This window comes from Hemitrygon akajei, chromosome 4 (genome assembly GCF_048418815.1).
Source record: "Hemitrygon akajei chromosome 4, sHemAka1.3, whole genome shotgun sequence".
Taxonomy (NCBI): domain Eukaryota; kingdom Metazoa; phylum Chordata; class Chondrichthyes; order Myliobatiformes; family Dasyatidae; genus Hemitrygon; species Hemitrygon akajei.
Window position 1 is genome coordinate 193,962,990 of NC_133127.1, and position 24,277 is coordinate 193,987,266.

A 24,277-nucleotide genomic window follows, 5' to 3' on the forward strand; every position below is an offset into this window, starting at 1 on the left:
TTTCACATCGATCACTGAGATCTCTCATTCTCCTAGAAGGCCTAGTTTGCTTACCATTTCCCCTCCAAGGATGTTTTATTCATAAAATAAATTCACTTAAAAATCACCTGTTCCATATATACTGCTCCTTAGAGAGGAGACCGGATTGCAACAAAAAATATAAACTGCCAGTGAGCTCAGTGGGTCAAGAGGCAGGCAATGGTTGACGGTTCAGGTCTAGACCGTTATGAGTTTAGAGGGGAGATAACTGGTATAAAGAGGTGGTGGTGGGCGGTGGGGAGTCTTTCAAAGGTGGCATCCATCATTAAGGACCCCCATCACTCAGGACACGCCCCCTTTTCATTGCTACCGTCGGGGGAGAGGTAGGGGAGCCGGAGACACTGTTTCAGGAACAGCTTCTTCCCCTCTGCCATCCACTTTCCGAATGGACAATGAACCCATGGACACTAGCTCACTACTTTGCTCGGACTTACAGCATCTGCAGATTTGCTCTTGTTTATGATTTAATCACTACTTAGTTAATTTTACTATATATTTACTGTAATTTATAGTTTTTATTATGTATTGCATTGTACTGCTGCTGTAAAACAACAAATTTCACAAGATATGCCAATGATATTAAACCTGATTCTGATTCCTGACCTCAATTCCAAACTGATTCTGTGACTACAGACTCACTCTCAAGGTCTCCTCAACTCGTGTACTCTGTCTGTCTCTCTATTTAGTTCTATTTGCACATTTTGTCTTCTTTTGCGCACTGGCTGTTTTTTCAGTCATCGTGTGTGTAGTTTTTTATTGATTTTATTGTACTTCCTTGTTTTACTGTGAATGTCGAGGTAAGAGTGAATCTCCAGGTAATATATGGTGACATATACACACTTTGAAAATAAACTTTGATCTTGGTAAGCATGAATATGTAAGGCCAAAGGTTCCCATTTCCATCCTCTATAACTATAATCTGAGTTTTAACTTTGATTAACAGAACGGTTTGTGAGGGACTTTATCAATGTTCAATCATGCTGATTTTCAATACCCATTTTGCTTGCTACTGCCTCCGATCATCATCACTATGTGCCATGTCGTATTGACGTGGGCGATCACAGCCTTCCCATGACCTTGTCTGTTCTTGGGCTAATTTTTTCTACAGAAGCGGTCTGCCTTTGCCTTCTTCTGGGCAGTGTCTTTACAAGATGGCTGACCCAGTCATTATCAATACTCTTCAGAGATTGACTGCCTGGCGTCAGTGGTCGCATAACCAGGACTTGTGACATGCACCAGCTGCTCGTACGACCATCCGCCAGCTGCTCCCGTGGCTTCACATGACCCTGATCCGATGGGGGAGGTGGGGTTAAGCAGGTGCTACACCTTGCCCAAGGGTGACCTGCAGGCTCGTGGAGGGAAGGAGCGCCTTACACCTCCTTTGGCAGAGGCGTATCACCATCCCACCAACCATAAGATATAGGAGCAGAATTAGGCCCTTGATCCACCATCTCATCATGGCCGATCCATTTCCATCTCAGCCCCAGTCTCCTGCCTCTTCCCTGTGTCCTTTCATGCCCTGACCAATAAATAATCTACTAACCCTACTGCCTCCAATATTTTACAAATCGACAATAATTTTTCCCAATCATATTATTATTTTCTAATTTCACTTTTATCCTTTCACTAGAACATTGAACAGTACAGTACAGGTACAGGCCCTTCAGCCCACAATGTCTAAGCCAAGCATGATATCAATCAAAGCTAATCCCATCTGCCTGCAGATGGCTTATATCCCTCCATTCCCTGTCTCTTCATGCATTTGCCTTAGTGCCTCTTAAATGCTACCACTGTCCAGTGTCCCTGATGACTACAACAGCGAGAAGTGCACCATCTAACAATCTGTATCAGGGTCTCAGTGTCTGGGATATCTTGGATTGCGTCTTCAGTATTGTTAAGTAGCAGGGTAAACAGGCAGAAGTCATGGTCCATGTAGGTACCAATGACATCAGTGACAAGGTTCTGCACTGGGGCTTCAGGGTATTAGATGCTAAGTTAAGGGACAGATCCTCCATGTTTGTGATCTCAGGATTGCTACCCCATGCTGTGTGCTAGGAAAGTTACACAGTTTAATACATGGCTAAGGAGTTGATGTAGGAAAGAGGGTGTAAGATCATTGGGCTCTCTTCCAGGGAAGGTGAGGCCTGTACAGAAGGGATGTTTAGCACCCAAACTGGAGGCAGATTAGTGGGAAGGTGTGTTAATGCTGCACGGTGGGGTTTAAAGTAGAGTTGCGGGGTGTTATGTTACTTCTGTTTAAATGTACCGTGGGTTAACAGTAAAGAATCATATTCTGGAAGAATTAGAGAACTTCTATTTACAGTAATAAACAAACACGTCTTAACCCAGCCATGTGCTGGAACATTCTGGCAATCCCGCGCATGCTCAGTGCTCTGTCCAATCGTGTACTGGCTCAACATTGCACGTGATTACACCATATCTTCCTTTCCTTACAAAGAAAAACAATTAACAACGTTAATCAAAGCAAAAACATAATTCAACAAGTCTCTATCAGTCTCTCTGTGGGTTTATGAACACAAGTAGACCTCCTAAGTGGTACACACAGATCTTGTGTTTCCTTGTTATTATTTACATGTTTTGTCTTGTCTGCATCCATTAACTGAATCTCTGAAGTAGGCTCTTTCTTGAGGTCTTTGCGATTTCTTCTTACCACTGCTCCCTCCTCTGATTGGACCATGTATGATCTGCTCATAAAGCAGCCCCGTGTGTGGCATCTTGTCAAACGCCTTCTGAAAATCTAAGTACACAATATCAATCAATTCCCCTTTGTCTATTCTGCTTGTTGTTTCTTCAAAGAATTTGTATATTCTCTCTGTGAATACCTGGGTTTCCTCCCACAGTCCAAAGACATAGAAACATAGAAAATAGGTGCAGGAGTAGGCCATTCGGCCCTTTGAGCCTGCACCGCCATTCAGTATGATCATGGCTGATCATCCAACTCAGAACCCTGTACCTGCTTTCTCTCCATACCCCCTGATGCCTTTAGCCACAAGGGCCATATCTAACTTCCTCTTAAATATAGCCAATGAACCGGCCTCAACTGTTTCCTGTGGCAGAGAATTCCACAGATTCACCACTCTCTGTGTGAAGAAGTTTTTCCTCATCTCGGTCCTAAAAGGCTTCCTCTTTATCCTTAAACTGTGACCCCTCCTTTTGGACTTCCCCAACATCGGAAACAATCTTCCTGCATCTAGCCTGTCCAATCCCTTTAGAATTTTATACGTTTCAATAAGATCCCCCCTCAATCTTCTAAATTCCAGTGAGTATAAGCCTAGTCGATCCAGTCTTTCTTCATATGAAAGTCCTGCCATCCCAGGAATCAATCTGGTGAACCTTCTCTGTACACCCTCTATGGCAAGAATGTCTTTCCTCAGATTTGGGGACCAAAACTGCACACAATACTCTAGGTGCGGTCTCACCAAGGCCTTGTACAACTGCAGTAGAACCTCCCTCCTCCTGTACTCAAGTCCTTTTGCTATGAATGCCAACATACCATTTGCCCTTTTCACTGCCTGCTGTACCTGCATGCCCACCTTCAATGACTGGTGTACAATGACACCCAGGTCTCGTTGCACCTCCCCTTTTCCTAATCGGCCACCATTCAGATAATAATCTGTTTTCCTGTTCTTGCAACCAAAGTGGATAACCTCATATTTATCCACGTTAAATTGCATCTGCCATGAATTTGCCCACTCACCTAACCTATCCAAGTCACCCTGCATCCTCTTAGCATCCTCCTCACAGCTAACACCGCCGCCCAGCTTTGTGTCATCCGGAAACTTGGAGATGCTGCATTTAATTCCCTCGTCTAAATCATTAATATATATTGTAAACAACTGGGGTCCCAGCACTGAGCCTTGCGGTACCCCACTAGTCACTGCCTGCCATTCTGAAAAGGTCCCGTTTACTCCCACTCTTTGCTTCCTGTCTGCCAATCAATTCTCTATCCACATCAATACCATACCCCCAATACCATGTGCTTTAAGTTTGTACACTAATCTCCTGTGTGGGACCTTGTCAAAAGCCTTTTGAAAATCTAAATATACCACATCCACTGGCTCTTCCCTATCCACTCTACTAGTTACATCTTCAAAAGATTCTATAAGATTCGTCAGACATGATTTTCCTTTCACAAATCCATGCTGACTTTGTCCGATGATTTCACCTCTTTCCAAATGTGCTGTTATTACATCTTTGATAACCGACTCTAGCATTTTCCCCACCACCGATGTCAGACTCACCGGTCTATAATTCCCTGGTTTTTCTCTCCCTCCTTTTTTAAAAAGTGAGGTTACATTAGCCACCCTCCAATCCTCAGGAACTAATCCAGAATCTAAGAAGTTTTGAAAAATTATCACTAATGCATCCACTATTTCTTGGGCTACTTCCTTAAGCACTCTGGGATGCAGACCATCTGGCCCTGGGGATTTATCTGCCTTTAATCCCTTCAATTTACCTAACACCACTTCCCTACCAACATGTATTTCCCTCAGTTCCTCCATCTCACTAGACCCTCGGTCCCTTACTATTTTCGGAAGATTATTTATGTCCTCCTTAGTGAAGACAGAACCAAAGTAGTTATTCAATTGGTCTGCCATGTCTTTGTTCCCTATGTTCAATTCACCTGTTTCTGACTGTAAAGGACCTACATTTGTCTTGACCAATCTTTTTCTTTTCACATATCTATAAAAGCTTTTACAGTCAGTTTTTATGTTCCCTGCCAGCTTTCTCTATAATCTTTTTTCCCTTTCCTAATTAAGCCCTTTGTCCTCCTCTGCTGGTCTCTGAATTTCTCCCAGTCCTCAGGTGTGCCACTTTTTTTTTTGCTAATGTATATGTTTCTTCTTTGGATTTGATACTATCCCTAATTTCCCTTGTCAGCCACGGGTGCACTACCTTCCCTGGTTTATTCTTTTGCCAAACTGGGATGAACAATTGTTGTAGTTCATCCATGCGATCTTTAAATGCTTGCCACTGCATATCCACCGTCAACCCTTTAAGTATCATTTGCCAGTCTATCTTAGCTAATTCACGTCTCATACCTTCAAAGTTACCCTTTAAGTTCAGAACCTTTGTTTCTGAATTAACTTTGTCACTCTCCATCTTAATGAAGAATTCCACCATATTATGGTCACTCTTATCCAAGGGGCCTCGTACGACAAGATTGCTAACTAACCCTTCCTCATTGCTCAATACCCAATCTGGAATGGCCTGCTCTCTAGTTGGTTCCTCAACATGTTGGTTCAGAAAACCATCCTGCATACATTCCAAGAAATCCTCCAATACATTCCAAGACATACCAAATGGTAGGTTATTTGGACATTGTAAATTGTCCAGTGATTAGGCGCAAATTAAATCAGTGATGGCATGGCACAAAGGGCCAGAAGGGCCTATTCCAAGCTATATCTCAATAAATAAAGTTTATTAAATGCCCTAATGTATCTAACTCTACTAGTATCCTTGTGTGGAATTCCATGCACCCACCAAACTCTGTGTAAAAGAAAAAACTACCTCTGACATCTCCCCTATACTTCCCACAAATCATCTTAAAACTTTGTCCCCTGGCATTAGCCATGTCTGCCCTGGGGAAATGTCTCTAGCTGTCCCCTCAATTATATGCCTCTCATCAGTTTACACACCACTATCAAGTCACCTCTGATCTCCCTTTTGTCTAAAGCCTACCTCACTCAACCTTTCCTCATAAGGCAAGCTCTCTAATCCAGGCAGCATCCTGATACATCTCCTCTACATCTTCTCTAAAGCTTCCACATCCTTCCCATAATGAGGTGATCAGAAATGAACACAATAATCCAATTCTGGTCCAACCGGAATTTATTATAGAGTCAGGATCATAGAGAATTAAAGCACAGAAACAGGCCCTTTGGCCCATCTAGCCATGACATTTAAACAGCCTGCTCCCATTAACCCACACTGGGACCATAGCCCTCCAAACCCCTACCATCAATGTACCTATCCAAACTTTTCTTAAGTGTTGATATCGAACTCTCATGCACCACTTATACTGGGAGCTCATTCCATACTATCTAAGTGAAGGCATTTCCCCTCATGATCCCTTTAAACTTCTCAACTTTCACCCTTAATCCATGACCTCTAGTTGTAGTCCCACCCAACCTCAGTGAAAAAAGCCTGCTTGCATTTACCCTATCTATGCCCCTCATAATTTTGTATGCCTCTATCAAATCTTCTCTCAATCTCCTATGTTCTAAAGATAAAGTTCTAACCTATTCAATCTTTCCTTATAATTCAGCTCCTCCAGACCCAGCAACATCTCTGTAAATTTTTTCTGCACTTTTTCAAACTTGTTTACATCTTTCTTGTAGGTAGGTGACCAAAACTGCGCACAATACTCCAACTTTGGCCTCACCAACATCTTATGCAACTGCAATGTAACATCCCATCTTCTGTACTCAATACATTGATTTATGAAGGCCAATGAACCAAAGCTTTCTTTATGGCCCTATCCACCTGTGACACCACTTTCAATGAATCATGAACCTGTATTGCCAGATTCCACACTCCTCAGTGATCTACTGTTCACGGTGTGAGACCTAACCTGGTTGGTCTTAACAAAGTGCAAAACCTCACACGTCTGCATTAAATTCCAACTGCCATTTTCCCAGCTGGTCCAGATTGCACTGCAAGCCTTGATACTCTTCCTCACTCTCCACTACACCCCCAATCTTGTGTCATCGGCAAATTTGCTGATCCAGTAAACCACATTATTGTCTATCATTCATATAGATGACAAACAACAAAAGACCCAGCACCAATCCCTGTGGCACACCACTAATCACAGGTCTCCAGTCAAAGGCAACCCTGTAATCCCACTCTCTGGCTTCTCCCACATAGCCGATGTCTAATCCAATTTACTACCTCATCCTGAATGCCAAGCGACTGAACCTTCCTGACCAGCCTCCCATGTGGGACTTTGTCAAATGCCTTGCTAAAGTCCATGTAGACCACATCCACTGCTTTACTTTCATCTACTTCTCTAGTAACCTCCTCGAAAGACTCTATAAGGTTGATTAGACATGATCTACCACATATAAAGCTATGTTGACTATCCTTAATCAATCTATGCCAATCCAAATACTCATATATCCGGTCCCTTGGAATACCTTCCAATAACTTTCCCACTACTGATGTCAGACTCACCAGCCTATAATTTCCTGGTTTATGTTTAGAGCCTTTTTTAAACAGTGAAACAACATTGGCAATCCTTCAGTCCTCTGGTATTCTCCTGTCACTAAGTATGTTTTAAATATCCTGCTAGGGCCCCGACAATTTCTGCACTTGCCTCCTGTAGAGTCGGAGCGAACACCCTGTCATGCCCTGGGGATTTATCCACCCTGAATTGCCTCAGGGTAGCAAACACCTCCTCTTCTGTAATCTGTACAGGATCCATGGAGTTGATGCTGCTTTGCTTCACTTCTTTATATTCTGTATCTGTCTACAGATGCAAAGAATTCATTTAAGATCTCCCCCATCTCTTTTGGCTCCACACATGGATTTCCGTTCTGGTCTTCCTGAGGACCAATCTTTCTGCTCTTGACATATCTGCAGAATCCCTTAGGATTCTACATCACCTCATCTGCTGGAGCAACATCATGCCGTCTTTTAACCTTCCTGATTTCTTTCTTAGAGCTGCGATATTACCTCGTGGCTCGTTTAGAATTCAGATACCCCACCGCTGCCCGTAAGGGGTCTGTACCTTCTCCCTGTGAGTGTGAGAGTTTCCTCTGGGTGCTCTGGTTTCCTCCCACAGTCCAAGGAAGAACCAGTTAGCAGATCAATCAGTCATTGTAAGTTGTCCTGGGATTGCTGGGTGGTACGGCTCAAAGGGCCGGAAAGACCTATTCTGCGCTGTATCTCAATAAAAAATAAATAAGTTCAAGATTGTTTAATGACATTCCCAGTGTGCAAGTGCAATGGAAGATGAAACTTACTACTCTGGATCCAGTCCTTCACAGAAAGAAACATAAAAAGATAAAGAATACAATAATTAAAAAAGGCCCTTAAGGCCCTCAGTCCCCCAATCAATGAATGCCAACACACCATACGCCTTCTTAACCATTCTCTCAATTTGTGCGGCAAATTTGAAGGCTCTATAGACCCAAGATCACACTATTCCTCCCCTGGACAGTTTAATTTAACAAGTAGCATAAATTTCCTTCTTTACTGTTTTTTACAATTCTTTATGTACAGTATATTATCTGTGTACTGTCTGAGCTTATGCATTTCTGATGTTGTGACAGGCGAGTTTTTCACTGTACCTCACTGTCCTTGTGTGCATGACAGTTATCTTGACTTGACATGACCCCTGCTCTCTTTATCGCCTCATTATTTACTTTGTGCACTCATTGTACAAAACTCAACCTTTCATTTCTTACGATTCACAGGCTGTAAGGGATCCGGGGATATCAGGCAAGTTCAAAGTAAATTTATTATCTAAGTACATAAATGTCACCATATACGACTCTGAGATTCATTTTCATCTGGGCAAACTCAATAAATTCAATAACCGTAATAGACTCAATGAAAGACCACACCAACAGGGTATACAACCAGTGGGCAAAAGACAACAAACTGTGCAAATACAAAAAGAAAAAAAAATATCAAGAACACAAGATGAAGAGTCCTTGAAAGTGAGACCCTAGGTTGTGGGAACAATTCACTGATGGGGCAGTGGGGCAAGTGATGTTATCTCCTTTGGTTCAAGAGCTTAATGGTTGAGGGGTAATAACTGTTCCTGAACCTGATGCGACGATTCATGAGGCTCCTGTGCCTTCTTCCCAATGGCAGCAGCAAGAAGAGAGTATGAACTGGGAGATGGGGGTTCCCTGATGAAGGATACTGCTTCCCTGTGACAATGCTCGGTGTAGATGTTCTTAACGGTGAGGAGAGCTTTACCAGTGATGGACTGGGCATATCCACTACTGTCTGTAGGACTTTACGCCAAAGGGCATTGGTGTTTCCATAACAGGTAGTGATGCAGTCAGTCAATACACTCTCCACCACACATCGATAGAAGTTTGTCAAAGTTTTAGACGCCATGCTGAATCTTCATAAATTTCTAAGCAAGTAGAGGTGCTGGAATTCTTTCTTTGTAATTGCACTTACATGGGACGGGGACAGGTCCTCTGAAATGGTAACACCAAGGAATTTAAAGGTTCTGCATAAATGTTCACCTTACTTAATAAAATGTACCGCCAAGGTATCATCACATATGAAGCACCAGTAGCGTTATACCGTGAGCTTTTTTCTTTTTGAACGTGTGTTGTAAATGCGCCTTGTTATTTATTACACACAGAATGCTGGAGGGACTCAGCTGGCCAGGCAGCATCTATGGAGAGGAATAAACGGTCGATATTTTGGGCTGAGATGCTTCATCAGGTCTCTGTTGATTCCATGTGTGCGTGAGATAGATAGATATTGACTGATTGATTCCAACATCTCATGTTTATGAATATTACTAACATCTCAAGGAGGTGAAGGGAAACAAGCTTGAAGGTGATACAGGTGGGTGGGAAAGGTAAACGACTGGAGAGGAAGGAATCTAGTAGGAGAGGAGAGTGGACAATGGGAGAAAGGGAAGAAGGAGGGGCATCAAGGGAAGGTGATAGGCTGGTGAGAAGAGGCAAGAGGCTAGAGTGAAGATTAGAAGAGAGAAGGGGAAAAGAAAAGAAATACAGAAGGAGAAATCAGTGTTGTCGCTGTCAGGTTCGAGGCTACTCAGATGCAGTATGAGGTGTTGCACCTCCTCCTTGAGAATGGCCTCAAAGTGGATGAAGAGGTGGCCAGGGACTGGCACGTTGGAACAGGAATGGGGATAAGAATTAAAATGTTGGCCACTGGTGAGTTCCACTTTTGGCAGATGAAGCAGAAGGGCACGACAAAGCAGTCTCCCAATTTATGTCAGATCTCAGCAGTGTAGAGGAGGTTAATTTATAGCTGGTAATATTACTTTGTGTGTTGTGCGTGAGTTATATGTACAGCGTTGTGCACTTTGGTCTGGAGGAATGTTGTTTCATTTGGTGGTATACATGTGTACAGTTGAACGACAATAAACTGAACTTAAACTTGATAAAGCCAGCAAGCCTTCACAATAAAGAATAGTGCATGGATATCGTAGAATCACAGAACACCATAGTACAGAAACAGGCCTTTTGGCCCATCTAATCCATGCTGAACCATTAACCTGTCTAGTCCATTCGACTTGCACCCGTTGGTCATGTCAGTTGGTTTTGGAAAAAAGCAGACCCCGATTTTCCATGCCTTGCAGGCTACTTTGAACAAGGCCACAAACAGTGAATGGATCCTGTCACGTTAACATCATGAACCGCAAACAGCAACATCAACAAGCTGCATTTCGGCAGACAAGAGAGCTCTACAATGGGTAGTCAAAACTGCTCAATGCATCACTGGCACCAGCCGACCTACCAAACAGAAAGATGTTGGTAAAGGGTCGGTAACATCATAAAGGATCCCACAGACTTTGTCCCACTCCAAATCAGGGAGGAGGCTACATAGCATCCAGACCAGGGCCACCAGATTTTAAAAACAGTTACTCTCCCCAAGCAGTGAGGCTGATCAACACCTCCACCCACTAACCCACCCCTCCACACCCCCAACCACCACTACCTTATCATTTCCTGTCAGAGTCACCTTGTGTAGACACTCCTGTCCCAATACTACCTCTCTGGCATCATTTCGTCATTTTCCAGCTGCCCGATATCATGCCTTTTACTCTTTGTATAGGTGAAAAAAATGTTCGGATTCTCTTTTACATTATTGGCTAGCTTACTGCCATTAGAAAGCCTCAGCATCACATCCTTGCCGTTATATTCTAGTACTCCTGAATTGAATACTAACAGTGCCTTTGTCTTCCTCACCACTGACTCAACCTGCAAGTTAACCTTAAGGGAATCCTGCACAAGGGCTCCCAAGTCTTGAAACGTCGACTACACTCTTTTCCACAGATGCTGCCTGGCCTGCTAGTTCCTCCAGCATTTTATATGCGTTGCTTGGATTTCCAGCACCTGCAGTTTGTGATTGGATTACCTTTTTATTTAATCTTTTCGCTCTCTCTACAGCTTTTTAAAATTGCATTCTGATGGACTTTAAATTGTCTACCTTCCCACCAATGTTAGCTCTATTATTATGTTTTATTCTGTCTTTGACCTCCTTATCAGCCACAATTGCTCCATCCGCTCTTTAGAATACTTCATCTTCGGGATGTATCTTTCCCGCTTTTCGAGTTGCTCCCAGAAACTCTACCTTGCTGCTTATTCTACCCATCCTGCGAACTGCCCCATTGACTCAACGAACCACCTATTCGTACCTTGTCAACCCACGTGCTCTCCGCTCCGAAGTGACCAATAGCAGGACGAGAAGGCGGGGCTTTAGGATTGTGCCATTAAGACCTTGTAGGGGAAATGCAAAGTTGTGGCAGTTAGGGCAACTTTTTAATTGCACTAATTCCCCAAGACAGTGGCAAAAAGCACTCCCTGTTACTGCACGCTGAAAATAAAACAAACCATATGTTTAACGTGCTTGATATAAAGTTGAAAGCGTCGCTGATTTAACTTGGCATTTCATTATAGCCTGGAGCGGCCCCCTGTCCTGCAAGAGAATGGAATTCCCGACTATTAAAGAACAGATTGAGTTCTCCCTCCCGCTCCTCTTCTTTCATTCTGTGAAGTGTTGCAAATTAGGGATACGTAATTAGTAAGATTTAATTAAGTGAGCACCCTAACTGATCCTTGCTTAAATCCAGACTACGTGAAGATATGCGAGCTCTTCTTGCAGCCCAGTCAGGCGTCCTGAGAGGTAAGGGGGCAACTCGTACAATGGGCTTTATTCGCTCCTCTCCCCCCGCATCTTTACATCTCCCACTGATGATTGCTGCAATCTCATGAACGCATATATTTGATTAGTTTTGAGATAGCATTAGTATTTTTATGGATTGCGGCTGTGATGTATTCCTCCAGGAGAGTGCTGCGGTGTACATTGAATTTTTCCACAAAGAGGGCTTTGTTAAGGTGAAAACGCTGTTGTCTGTTTTTGGGGATGTGATAGAGAGGGCGGGTGATTTGTTTTTCAGTCGCCTCAAGCTAAAGGTGGTTGAGATGTTCACCCCTTCCCTTCTACCCCTCTTTCCCCCCCTCCAATAGTGGGGTGACATTTCCACCTTCTAATGTTGGGGGATCTTTCCAGAGCAGTTTGGGATTGCCTTGTCTGCCGTCTCACTTTCTTCGTGGGCGCCTCTGTCAACCCCGCGTTATCCAGGTCATTGGGTCCTAGGGGTTTACTGGCTGACAAGCCATTAACTTCTTTCGCACTTTTCATTCGCTAATGCAAATTTCTTTATCTTTCATGAAGGCAGACAGAAAATAACTGGTTTAATTCCCCCAGGCACCTGGCTTTACTATCACCTTCGAGCTTGTCCTCCTTCCTTCCCCCCGCCCCCATCTCTTTATACCGGTATTTGCCCCCTTCCTTTCCAGTCCCGATGAAGGGTTTCGGCCCCGGACGTCGACTATTGATCATTTCCATGGACGCCGCCTGACCTGCTGAGGTTCTCCGGCATTTTGTGTGTGTGTGTGTGTGTGCCTGTTTGATTTGTTTACTCGGTCCTCATTGCCTGTAATAATTACTCCTGACTTGGTCTGTAAGAAACCTGCATTAATTTTTGCTAATCCTTAACCCTCTTCCATATTTCTATAACATTAAAATAAAAACCTTCAGCCCATTAAGATTGTACTGACTTTCTAACAAATCCCAATTGCCCCCCCTTTAATTAAACCGAAGTCCTATTCTTCCCATTCTCCCAATCCGCGCCCCCCCCCCTTGCCCCAGATGCTACCACTCGCCTGCATTTGCTTACCCAAGCCCACCCCCCTTCGGGGCATAGGGTGCCAACAGCAGCTCTCCAGAGTCTGTTGCCCCGAGACAGTCTTTCAAGTTGTCCCCAGGTGTCACCCATCTCCTTGGTGTTGGAAGGTCCTCCCTTCCTCTCCCAGGGGCGAGGTCTTTGCAGCTTCTGTTGCTAGCCCCATACCCAACCGTCCTCCTCTCACACCTGGGCTTGCCAGTGTTCACCCATACACGAGCGCAATTAACCTTCTAACCCAACGTTCAAACACTTTAAGAACGGCCTTTTCCCTTCTGCCCTCAGATTTCTGAGCAGTCCAGGAGCCCGTGAGCACTATCGTCTTGTTCCTCTTGTGCATAATTTATTCAGTTATTTCTCATCGTAACTCGTGGTACATTGCGGGCAGTAGGGTGGCGTCGAAGTTAGCCTGACACTATTACAGCACGGCGTCAGAGTTCAGTTCCAATGTCATCTGTGAGAAGTCTGTACATCCTACTCCTGGAATATGTGGGTTTCCTCCGGGTGCTCTGGTTTCCTCCCACAGTCCAAAGATGTACCAGTTAGTAGGTTAATTGTTCGTTGTAAATTGTCCTGTGATTAGGCTCGGGTTAAATCAGGGGTTGCTGGGAGGCATGGCTCGACAGGCTGGAAGGGCCTGTTCCGTGCTGAATCTCAAATAGTAAATAGTACAATAAGTACTATTATATTATTGTGTACTATAAGTACACAATAAGTAATTGTGTACAGTTCTGGTCACCAAATTATAGGAAAGATATCAATAAATTAGAGAGAGTGCAGAGACGATTTACTAGGATGTTACCTGGGTTTCAGCACTTAAGTTACAGAGAAAGGTTGAACAAGTTAGGTCTCTATTCATTGGAGCGTAGAAGGTTGAGGGGAGATTTGATCGAGGTATTTAAAATTTTGAGAGGGACAGATAGAGTTGACGTGAATAGGCTGTTTCCATTGAGAGTAGGGGAGATTCAAACCAGGGGACATGATTTGAGAGTTAGGGGGCAAAAGTTTAAGGGAAACATGAGGGGGTATTTCTTTACTCAGAGAGTGATAGCTGTGTGGAATGAGCTTCCTGTAGAAGTAGTAGAGGCCAGTTCAGTTGTGTCATTTAAGGTAAAATTGGATAGGTATATGGACAGGAAAGGAGTGGAGGGTTATGGGCTGAGTGCGGGTAGGTGGGACTAGGTGAGATTAAGAGTTCGGCACGGACTAGGAGGACCAAGATGGCCTGTTTCTGTGCTGTGATTGTTGTATGTTATATGGTTACTATATTGCGGGGAACCTGAAGGCACACACTCAGGAACAGCTCCTTTCTCTCTATCATCCCCTTTCTGAATGGACATTGAAATCGTGAACTACTTCACTACTTTGTTAATTTATTTTTTTGCAATAATTTAGTTGAACTATTTGATATACAGTTTGTAATTCAGTCTTTCCGATATTATCGTGTATTACATAGTACTGCTGCTGCAAGGTTGCAAGTTTCACAGCATATGCCGGTGATGTTAAATCTGATTCTGATTAGGGGAAATGCCTTCACTCAGATGGTGCTGCGAGTGTGGAAAGAGCTGCCGCCGTAGTTGGACATGGGTTCAATTTAAACATTCAAGAGAAGTTTGGATGGGAAGGGTATGGAGGGCTATGGTCTGGGTGCAGGTCAATGGGACTAGGCAGCATAATAGTTGGCATGGATTAGATGGGCTGAAAGGCCTGATCTGTGCTGTGGTGTTTGGTAACTCTATTTTTACTATCCTCTACGCCCTGCGGCTTCCGTCCCACACTATGATGCAGCCAGACAGGGCACTCGCGATGGTGTCCTGGAGAAAGTTGATATAATAGGGAATGGGGAGCCTTGCACTTATTAGCACAGACTTTGAGTCAAAGGGCAGGTAATGTACTGTTCTATATTGCAATTTCCCTGTTTCGTGCCCATTTCCTACTTGCAGAACTCTGAAAACTTCCCAGCACCCAGCCTTGTAACTTTCCATGACATTACATGAGTTTCCTTTTCTCCCATATTCCAAAGACATACGGGTTAGTAAGGGTCAGTGAGTTGTGGGCATACCCTGTTCCCGGCACATGCTCGGATTGTGATGGTCATTGACACAAGCGATGCATTTCACTATATGTTTTGATTGCTTTATTTCAGTTATACAACCTTTACAGACCTTTAATCTTGATTGTCTAGCTAGCCATCATATTACCTTTTCTCTCCTTGTTGCTTTCCTTAAGTTGCTTTCTGTTTTTATAAAATTCCCAATCCTCCAGCTTCTTACCAATTATTGCTCGGTCAACAGTGATTCATGAAGGCAGTCGACCCCCCCAGCTAAAGGCCTATTATGAATGTTAATAAAAACTGACCTTGTCAGTGATGCCCAGAGTTGCTTAAATCACTGATTTGTGCAACTCTTGTCCAATGACTAATTGATATCCAAATACTAAAGGTTACGCTATGTTAGGCAACTAATGTCACTGGCAGCTTTGAATAGAGCTCACTTTCAAAGTGCTAATGTCCGATTTAGAAACTTGCTATTGGACAACTCCAGTCCAATCAATCTATGTATATAAGCTATCTTGTGTATTTATGTTTACTTTGTTTGTTCTTGTGTTCTTTTGTTATTGTTTTATTTGTGCTGGATTGGATTGAAAGTAAGTTATTTCATTCTCCTTTACACTTGTGTACCGAATATGACATTAACCAACCTTGAAACTTGAATATCCATTGCCCTAATATTCAGGTGGTTGTTTTAAATGATACCTCAAGGACCTGTCGAGCTCTAAACATATCTCTCTATCCAAGTAGTGTAGCACAATGCTTTACAGTACCAGCGATCAGGGTTCAAATCCGCTGCTTTACAGTATCAGTGATCAGGGTTAAATTCCGCCACTGTCCGTAAGGAGATTATGTTCTTCCTGTGATCACGTGGGTTTCCTCTGGGTGCTCCAGTTTTCTCCCACGTTCCAAAGACATGCGGGTTAGTGAGTTATGGGTGTGCTACTTTAGCAACGGAAGTATGGTGACGCTTGTGGGCTGCCCCCAGCACAAACAGTGTGGATCATTAATGCAAAATGACACATTCCACTATTTTGAAGAGCATTTGACAAATAAAAGTAATCCTTAACTTTACAATCACACATTTAAACAACATTTCATCGCTTACCAATTTTTGTTGGGTTGGGGAGGAAGGTTAGGAATTTGGTTCTGGAGCGGGGCAAGCAATTTGAGGGACTGGCGTGGGAGATGACATAATTGACCGTATCTTGCGCCCAGTGCCCATCAAATTCAGACTGTGACCATTGACACAAGCATGTTTTGATGTACATGCCCTCGAACAGAAAATACTACAAAAAGTAGTGGATACAGCCCAGTCCATCACAGGTAAAACCCTCCCCACCCGTGAGCGCATCTACATGAAAAGTTGTCAGTCGTCACCTACATCATCCTCTCTTCTCACTGCTGCCATCAGGAAGAAGGTGCAGAAGCCTCAGGATTCACACCATCAGGTTCAAGAACAGTTATTACCCCTGAACCATCAAGCTCTTGAACCAGGGGAATAACTTCACTCACCCCATTACTGAAATGTTCCCACAATCTATGGACTCACTCAAGAACACTTCATCTCATGTTCTCTATTGCTTTACTTATTATTATTTCTCATTCGCACAGTTTGTAGTCTTTTGCACACTGGTTGAATGCCTAGTTGGTGCGGTCTTCCCTTGATCCTATTATGGATTTACTGAATATGCCTGCAAGAAAATAAATTTCAGGGTTGTATATGGTTGTACATGTATGTACTTTGATTTTGCTCTTCCTCCTTTGAAGGAGACCAAGGCTGGATCTCCTATTTCAACATGTCCGTACATGATCTCCTCTACTGTCACTGAGGCCAAACTCTGGTTGGAGGAGCAACACCTCGTACTCCATCTGTGTATCCTCCAACCTGATGGTTTGAGCATTGATTTCTCTAACTTCCAGTAATTTCTCCTCCCTTCCCTTCTCTCTTTCCATTCACTATTCTGGTTCCCCTCTCACCCCTTCTCTTACCTTTCCATCACCTTTCTCTTGTGCTGCTCCTCCTTCCCTTTCTCCTCTCCACTCTCCTCTCCTATCAGCTTCCTCCTTCAGCCCTTTACCTCTTCCACTTATCATCTCCCAGCTTCTCCCCCACTTCACTCTCCCACCTACCCACCTTCCTCCTCGCCTGGTTTCGCCTATCACCTGCCAGCTTATACTCCTTTAACAACTGTCTCTGGCACTGAGGTTGGACCCTTGACTAGGAAGGGGAGGAGGGAAGAGAAGAGAGCGGTATTGATAGGGGATTCTATAGTCAGGGGGGCGGATAGGAGATTTTGTGGGGAAGATCGGGAGTCTCGGATGGTATGTTGCTTCCCTGGTGCCGGGGTCCGAGACATCTCAGATCGGGTGCAGGTTATTCTCGAGAGGGAGGGCAAGAATCCAGATGTTGTGGTCCATTCCATGTAGGGACCAATGACGTGGGTAGGATGAGTGAGGGGGTCCTGCGTAGGGAGTTCAGGGAGTTAGGTGCGAAGCTGAAGAGCAGGACCTCCAGGGTAACAATCTCAGGATTGCTACGTGTGCCACGTGTGAGTGAGGCAAGGAACAGAAAGATTATAAAGATTAATACATGGCTCAGAGGATGGTGCAGGAGGGAGGGCTTCAGGTTTGTAGATAATTGGGCTTTGTTCCAGGGAAGGTGGGATCTGTTCCGACGGGACGGTTTACACCTGAACTGGAGTGGTACTAACATTCTTGCAGGGAAGTTTGCTAGTGCTTCTTGGGGGGGTTTAAACTAAATTTGCAGGGGGTGGGGATCCAGAATGTGAGGGAGGATAGCGAGAGGAAGAATAAAGGACAGGTGGGGACTACACGGTTCTGGAATATTAAGTGTGTAGTAGAGGAAGGTGGGGCGGAACAAGTGAAAAGGAGGACTCGTGTACAGAGGGATGGTCTGACGGAACATGGAGTTAAATGTGTTGAAAGAATAAGTAAATTTAGGAAGGACAACAAAATTCTAGGAGCATATAGCCCGATGGGAGTTCGGGGAGCTGGGTTAAGCACAATAGGCAGCGATTCAAACAGAGAGAGGAGAAATGGGCTAACAATTCTATATCTGAATGCACGAAGTGTCAGAAATAAGGCGGATGAGCTTGAAGCTCAGGTACGAATGGGTAACTATGATGTTGTTGGGATAACGGAGACATGGCTACAGGGAGATCAGACCAGGGAAATGAATGTACAAGGGTATACGTGCTATTGTAGGGACAGAAATGTGGGCAGAGGGGTTGGGTTGGCCCTGTTGGTGAGGAATGAGATTCAGTCCTTTGCAAGGGGGGACATAGGGTCAGGAGAAGTAGAGTCTGTGTGGATAGAACTGAGGAACAGTAAGGGCAAAAGGACCCAAATGGGTGTTGGCTACAGGCCACCAAACAGTAGCATGGATATTGGGTGCAAGTTGAATAGGGAGTTAACATTGGCATGTGGCAAAGGTAATGTTGCAGTAGTTATGGGGGATTTCAACATGCAGGTGAACTGGGAGAATCAGGTTGGTGCCGGACCACAGGACAGGGAGTTTGTAGAGTGCCTACGGGATGCATTCTTGGAACAGCTTGTACGAGAGCCGACCAGGGACAAGACTATTCTTTATTTAGTGTTATGTAATGAACAGGATTTGATAAGCGATCTCGCAGTAAAGGAGCCATTAGGAGGTAGTGATCACAATATGATAAGCTTTTATCTGCAATTTGAGAAGGATAAGGGCAGCTCGGAGGTGTCAGTGTTGCAGATGAACAGGGGAAACTATGGAGCCATGAGAGAGGAGCTGGCCAAAGTTGACTGGATGGATAGCCTAGCAGAAAAGACAGTGGAACAGCAATGGCAGGTATTCTTGGGAATAATGCACAAGGTGCAAAATCAGTTCATCCCCCAGAGAAGGAAGGATTCAAAGGGGGGAAAGGGGCCACAGTGGTTGACAAAGGAAGTCAGAGATTGCATAGCATTTAAAAAAAAAAGGAACTATGATAGAGCTAAGGTGAGTGGGAGGACAGGTGATTGGGAAGTTTTTAAGGAACAACAGAACTTAACTAAAAAGACAATACGGGGAGAAAAAATGAGGTACGAACGCAAGCTAGCCAGGAATATAAAGGAAGATAGCAAAAGCTTTTTTAGGTATGTGAAGAGAAAGAAGATAGTTAAGAACAATGTTGGGCCCTTGAAGAATGAATTGGGTGAAATTATTATGGGAAACAGAGAAATGGCAGAAGAATTTAATGAGTACTTTAGATCTGTTTTCACTAAGGAAGACACAAGCAATCTCCCAGATGTATGGATGGGCCAAGGGCATAGGATAACAGAGGAAATGAAACAGATTGACATTAGGAAGGAAACGGTGATGAGAAAACTGATGGGACTGAAGGCTGACAAATCCCCAGGTCCAGATGGTCTGCACCCTAGGGTACTAAAGGAGGTGGCCCTGGAAATTGCGGATGCATTGGTAATCATTTTCCAATGTTCCTTAGATTCAGGATCAGTCCCTGAGGATTGGAGAATGGCTAATGTTATCCCACTTTTTAAGAAAGGAGGGAGGGAGAAAACAGAGAACTATCGACCTGTCAGCCTGACATCAGTGGTGGGAAAGATGCTAGAGTCCATTATTAAGGATGAAATAGTGGCATATTTAGATAGCAGTGATAGGATTGGGCCGAGCCAGCATGGATTTACCAAGGGTAAATCATGCTTGGCTAATCTGTTGGAGTTTTTCGAGGATGTAACCAGGAAGTTAGACGGGGGAGATCCAGTGGATGTAGTGTACCTCGATTTTCAGAAGGCATTTGATAAGGTCCCACATAGAAGATTGGTGGGTAAAATCAAAGCTCAGGGCATCGGGGGGAAGGCATTGACATGGATAGAAAACTGGTTGGCAGATAGAAAGCAAAGGGTAGCGGTGAATGGGTGTTTCTCGGAATGGCAGGTGGTGACTAGTGGGGTGCCACAGGGCTCGGTATTGGGACCACAGCTGTTTACCATTTACGTTAACGATTTGGATGAAGGCATAAAAAATAACATCAGCAAATTTGCTGATGATACTAAGCTGGGTGGCAGTGTGACATGTGATGAGGATGTTAGGAGAATTCAGGGTGACTTGGATAGGCTGGGTGAGTGGGCAGATACTTGGCAGATGGCGTTTAATGTGAATAAGTGTGAGGTTATCCACTTTGGGAGTAAGAACAGGAAGGCAGATTATTATCTGAACGGTGTAGAGTTGGGTAAGGGAAAAATACAAAGAGATCTCTGAGTCCTTGTTCATCAGTCACTGAAGGTGAATGAGCAAGTGCAGCAGGCAGTGAAGAAGGCTAATGGAATGTTGGCCTTTATTACAAAGGGAATTCAGTACAAGAGCAAGGAAATCCTCTTGCATTTGTACAGAGCCCTGGTGAGACCACACCTGGAGTATTGTGTACAGTTTTGGTCTCCAGGGTCAAGGAAGGACATCCTGGCTGTAGAGGAAGTGCAGCGTAGATTCACGAGGTTAATTCCTGGGATGTCTGGACTGTCTTACGCAGAGAGGTTAGAGAGACTGGGCTTGTACACGCTGGAATTAAGGAGATTGAGAGGGGATCTGATTGAAACATATAAGATTATTAATGGATTGGACAAGATAGAGGCAGGAAATATGTTCCAGATGCTGGGAGAGTCCAGTACCAGAGGGCATGGTTTGAGAATAAGGAGTAGGTCATTTAGGACAGAGTTAAGGAAAAATTTCTTCTCCCAGAGAGTTGTGGGGGTCTGGAATGCACTGCCTCGGAAGGTAGTGGAGGCCAATTCTCTGGATGCTTTCAAGAAGGAGCTAGATAAGTATCTTATGGATAGAGGAATCAAGGGATATGGGGACAAGGCAGGAACCGGGTATTGATAGTAATTGATCAGCCATGATCTCAAAATGGCAGTGCAGGCTCGAAGGGCCGAATGGTCTACTTCTGCACCTATTGTCTATTGACTAACACCCCTAAAGAAGTGCTGGGGGGGGGGGGGGTGTTGGGGAGACAGCCTGTAAGTGTCTCCACACATTCCTACACCAACATAGTTATGCCCTCACTGTTCAGTAGAACAACACAAACAGCAACTGAACGAGTATTTTGCATCAGTCTTCACTGTGGAAGACACTAGCAGAATGCCAGGAAGTCAAGCATGTCAGAGCAGAAGTAAGTGTAGTTGCTATTACTAGGGAGAAGGAGGTTGGGAAGCTGAAACGTCTGAAGATGGATAAGTCACCTGGACCAGATGGACTATACTCCAGGCTTCTGAAGGAGGTGGCCAAATCTCATGGAGGCTTTAGTAGTAATCTTTCATGAATCACTAAATTCTGGAGTGGTTCCGAAGGATTGGATTGGCCTCTCTGTACCAGATGGTGATGCAACCTGTCAGAATGCTCTCCACGGTAGAAATTTGTTAGTCTTTGACGTACTGTATCTCAGACCCCCTAATGAAATGTGATGAGACCTCCGTCAGTCAGGGTCGACCGTGGATTTTGCATCCTAGTTGTCTAGATACGCAAGCCAGGGCAGTACAATGTGGACAGCAAGCTGTTCCCATGTAGCAGGCTCTCCTTCTCCATGCGTCTGATGAACCCAAAGGATTGGCAGAAACTGATACAGTTTGGCACCAACTGGAGTTGCCAGTTAGTGCTGAACTCAACATGGGTCCGACTTAGGGACTGCAGCTCCGGATTTTACCTTGGGATTTACTCTCGAAACCTTCCCCATGAGTGGGTATAGCTGCAAGGCAATGGACATTTGAGATCTGAGTTTTCCTTCGAGGTGAGCTGACAATCCCCATATGCCCAAAGTGACTGGTTTTAAGGTGCCAGTGGTACACCTTTGCCCCTTCTCCTGTCAGTAAAACCGGTTCTGCCGGGCTTGGCAGCTAAGCCTCACGTGAAGGCCAGGAGCTGGACTTGGTTGTCAGAGGCTGTTTGAAATACAATCTCTGGTTATATTTATACCTTTTTAGTGATGCCTCCTCTTATTCTTTCACCGTGAGTGTTATCACTAAATTACGAGAGGCTTGGATAGGGTAGGCAGTCAATTTCGCAGAGTGCCCCGAGCAAATGCTCAAAGGCGAGGCATACACTTAATGTGGGGGGAGGAGGGGGTGGAGTTTAATGGTGACGTGCACGGCAAGTTTTTTTTGCGCAGTGGTTGAGGACGAGGGAGAAGGACAAACTGGCGCCGTGGCCGTAGTCTCGCGTTCGGGACACTGCACTTCATGTTCTGTGTGTCACTTGTATATTTCATTACTTGCATGATTTGTTCTTTTTTTTTTGCACGTTGGATGTTTTGATGGTTTTTTTGTGTGGTTTTAAGGGGATTGTTTTGTTTCTGTAGCTGCCTCAAAGTAGATGAATTTCAAGGTTGTGTATGGTATAGAGCACTATTGAAAAGTCTTAGATTGAAAAGAGATGACATGGGATTGGAAGGTGTAGAGTCTCTATGGGTTGAGTTAAGAAATGGCAAGGGTAAAAGGACCCTAATGTATACAGGCCTCCAAACAGCAGCCAGGATGTGGATTACAAATTACAGCAGAAGATAGAAAAGGCGTGTCAGAAGGGTAATGTCATGATAATCGGGGATTTTAACATGAAAGTGGACTGGGAAAACCAGGTCAGTACTGGGCCTAGAGAGAGAATTTGTAGAATGTCTAAGGGATGGCTTTTTAGAACAGCTTGTTGTTGAGCCCACTAGGGCATTGGCTATGCTGGATTGGGTGTTGTGCAATGATCCGGAGGTGATAAGAGAGCTTAAGGTTAAGGAACCCTTGGGGAACAGTGATCACAATATGATCAGGATCATATTGAAATCTGAGAGGGCAAAAATAAAACCAATGTGTTGGTATTTCAGTGGAATAAAGGAAATTACAATGGTATGAGAGGGGAATTGGCCGAAGTTGACTGGAAAGGGACATTTGCAGGAAAGACAGCAGAGCAACAATGGCTGGAGTTTCTGCGAAAAATGAGGAAAGTGCAAGACAGATATATTCCAAATAAGAAATTTTCAAAGGGAAGAAGGACACTACATGGCTGACAAGTGAAGTCAGAGCCAAAGTAAAAGCAAAAGAGAGGGCATACAAGGAAGCCAGAGCTAATGGGAAGATAGATTGGGAAGCTTTTAAAAACTTGCAGAAGCAAACTAAGAAGGTCATTCAGAAGGAAAGGATGAATTATGAGAGGAAGCTGGTGACTAATATCAAAGAAGATACTAAAAGATTTTTTAAGTATATAAAGGATAAAAGAGTAGAGGGTAGATATAGGACCAAGACAAAATGACACTGGAGATATTGTAATGAGAGATTGAAGAGATGACAGAGGAACTGAATGCGTATTTTGCATCAGTCTTCACAGTGGAAGCCGTCTGCAGTATACCGGACATTCAGGAGTGTCAGGGAAGTGAAGTTTGTGCAGTGAAAGTTATGACTGAGAAGGTGCTCAGGAAGCTTAATGGTCTGAGGGAGGATAAATCTCCTGGACCTGATGGAATGCACCCTTGGGTTCTGAAGGAAGTAGCTGGAGAGATTGCGGAGGCATTAATGATGATCTTTGAAGAATCAATAGATTCTGGCATTCTATCGGCTGAATGGAAAATTGCAAATGTTACTCCGCTATTTAAGAAGGTTGGGAGGCAGCAGCAAGGAAGCTATAGACCTGTTAGTCTGACATCAGTGGTTGGGAAGTTGTTGGAATCGATTGTTAGGGATGAGATTACGGAGTACCTGAAAGCACATGACAAGATAGGCCAAAGCCAGCATAGGTTCCTGAAAGGAAAATCCTGCCAGACTAACCTACTGCAATTCTTTGAGGAAATTACAAGCAGGGTGGACAAAGGAGATGTAGTAGATGTGGTGTACTTGAATTTTCAGAAGGTCTTTGACAAGGTGCTACACATGAGGCTGCTTAGCAAGATAAGAGCCCGTGGAATTACAGGGAAGTTACTAACATGGGTGGAGCATTGGCTGGTTGGTAGAAAACAGAGTGGGAGGAATCTTGGTAGTGTGGAGGATCAGAGGGATCTTGGGGTCAGAGTCCATAGGACGCTCAAAGCAGCTGCGCAGGTTGACTCTGGTTAAGAAGGCATACAGTGTATTGGCCTTCATCAATCGTGGAATTGAATTTAGGAGCCAAGAGGTAATGTTGCAGCTATATAGGACCCTGGTCAGACCCCACTTGGAGTACTGTGCTCAGTTCTGGATGCCTCACTACAGGAAGGATGTGGAAGCCATAGAAAGGGTGCAGAGGA

The 24,277-nt window shown here is 44.2% G+C and overlaps 1 protein-coding gene across 1 annotated transcript in view; it reads left to right on the forward strand.

Annotated features, from left to right (window-relative positions):
• The first annotated feature begins 11,776 nt into the window (after positions 1 to 11,776).
• The window catches only part of dgat2 (diacylglycerol O-acyltransferase 2), a 53,613-nt gene continuing 41,112 nt past the window's right edge, over positions 11,777 to 24,277 (forward strand). Inside the window, exon 1 of the mRNA XM_073044300.1 lies at positions 11,777 to 11,910. Within this exon, the coding sequence (XP_072900401.1) occupies positions 11,871 to 11,910 (40 nt within the window). The 5' untranslated portion in view covers positions 11,777 to 11,870. The remainder of the gene's footprint in view (positions 11,911 to 24,277) is intronic.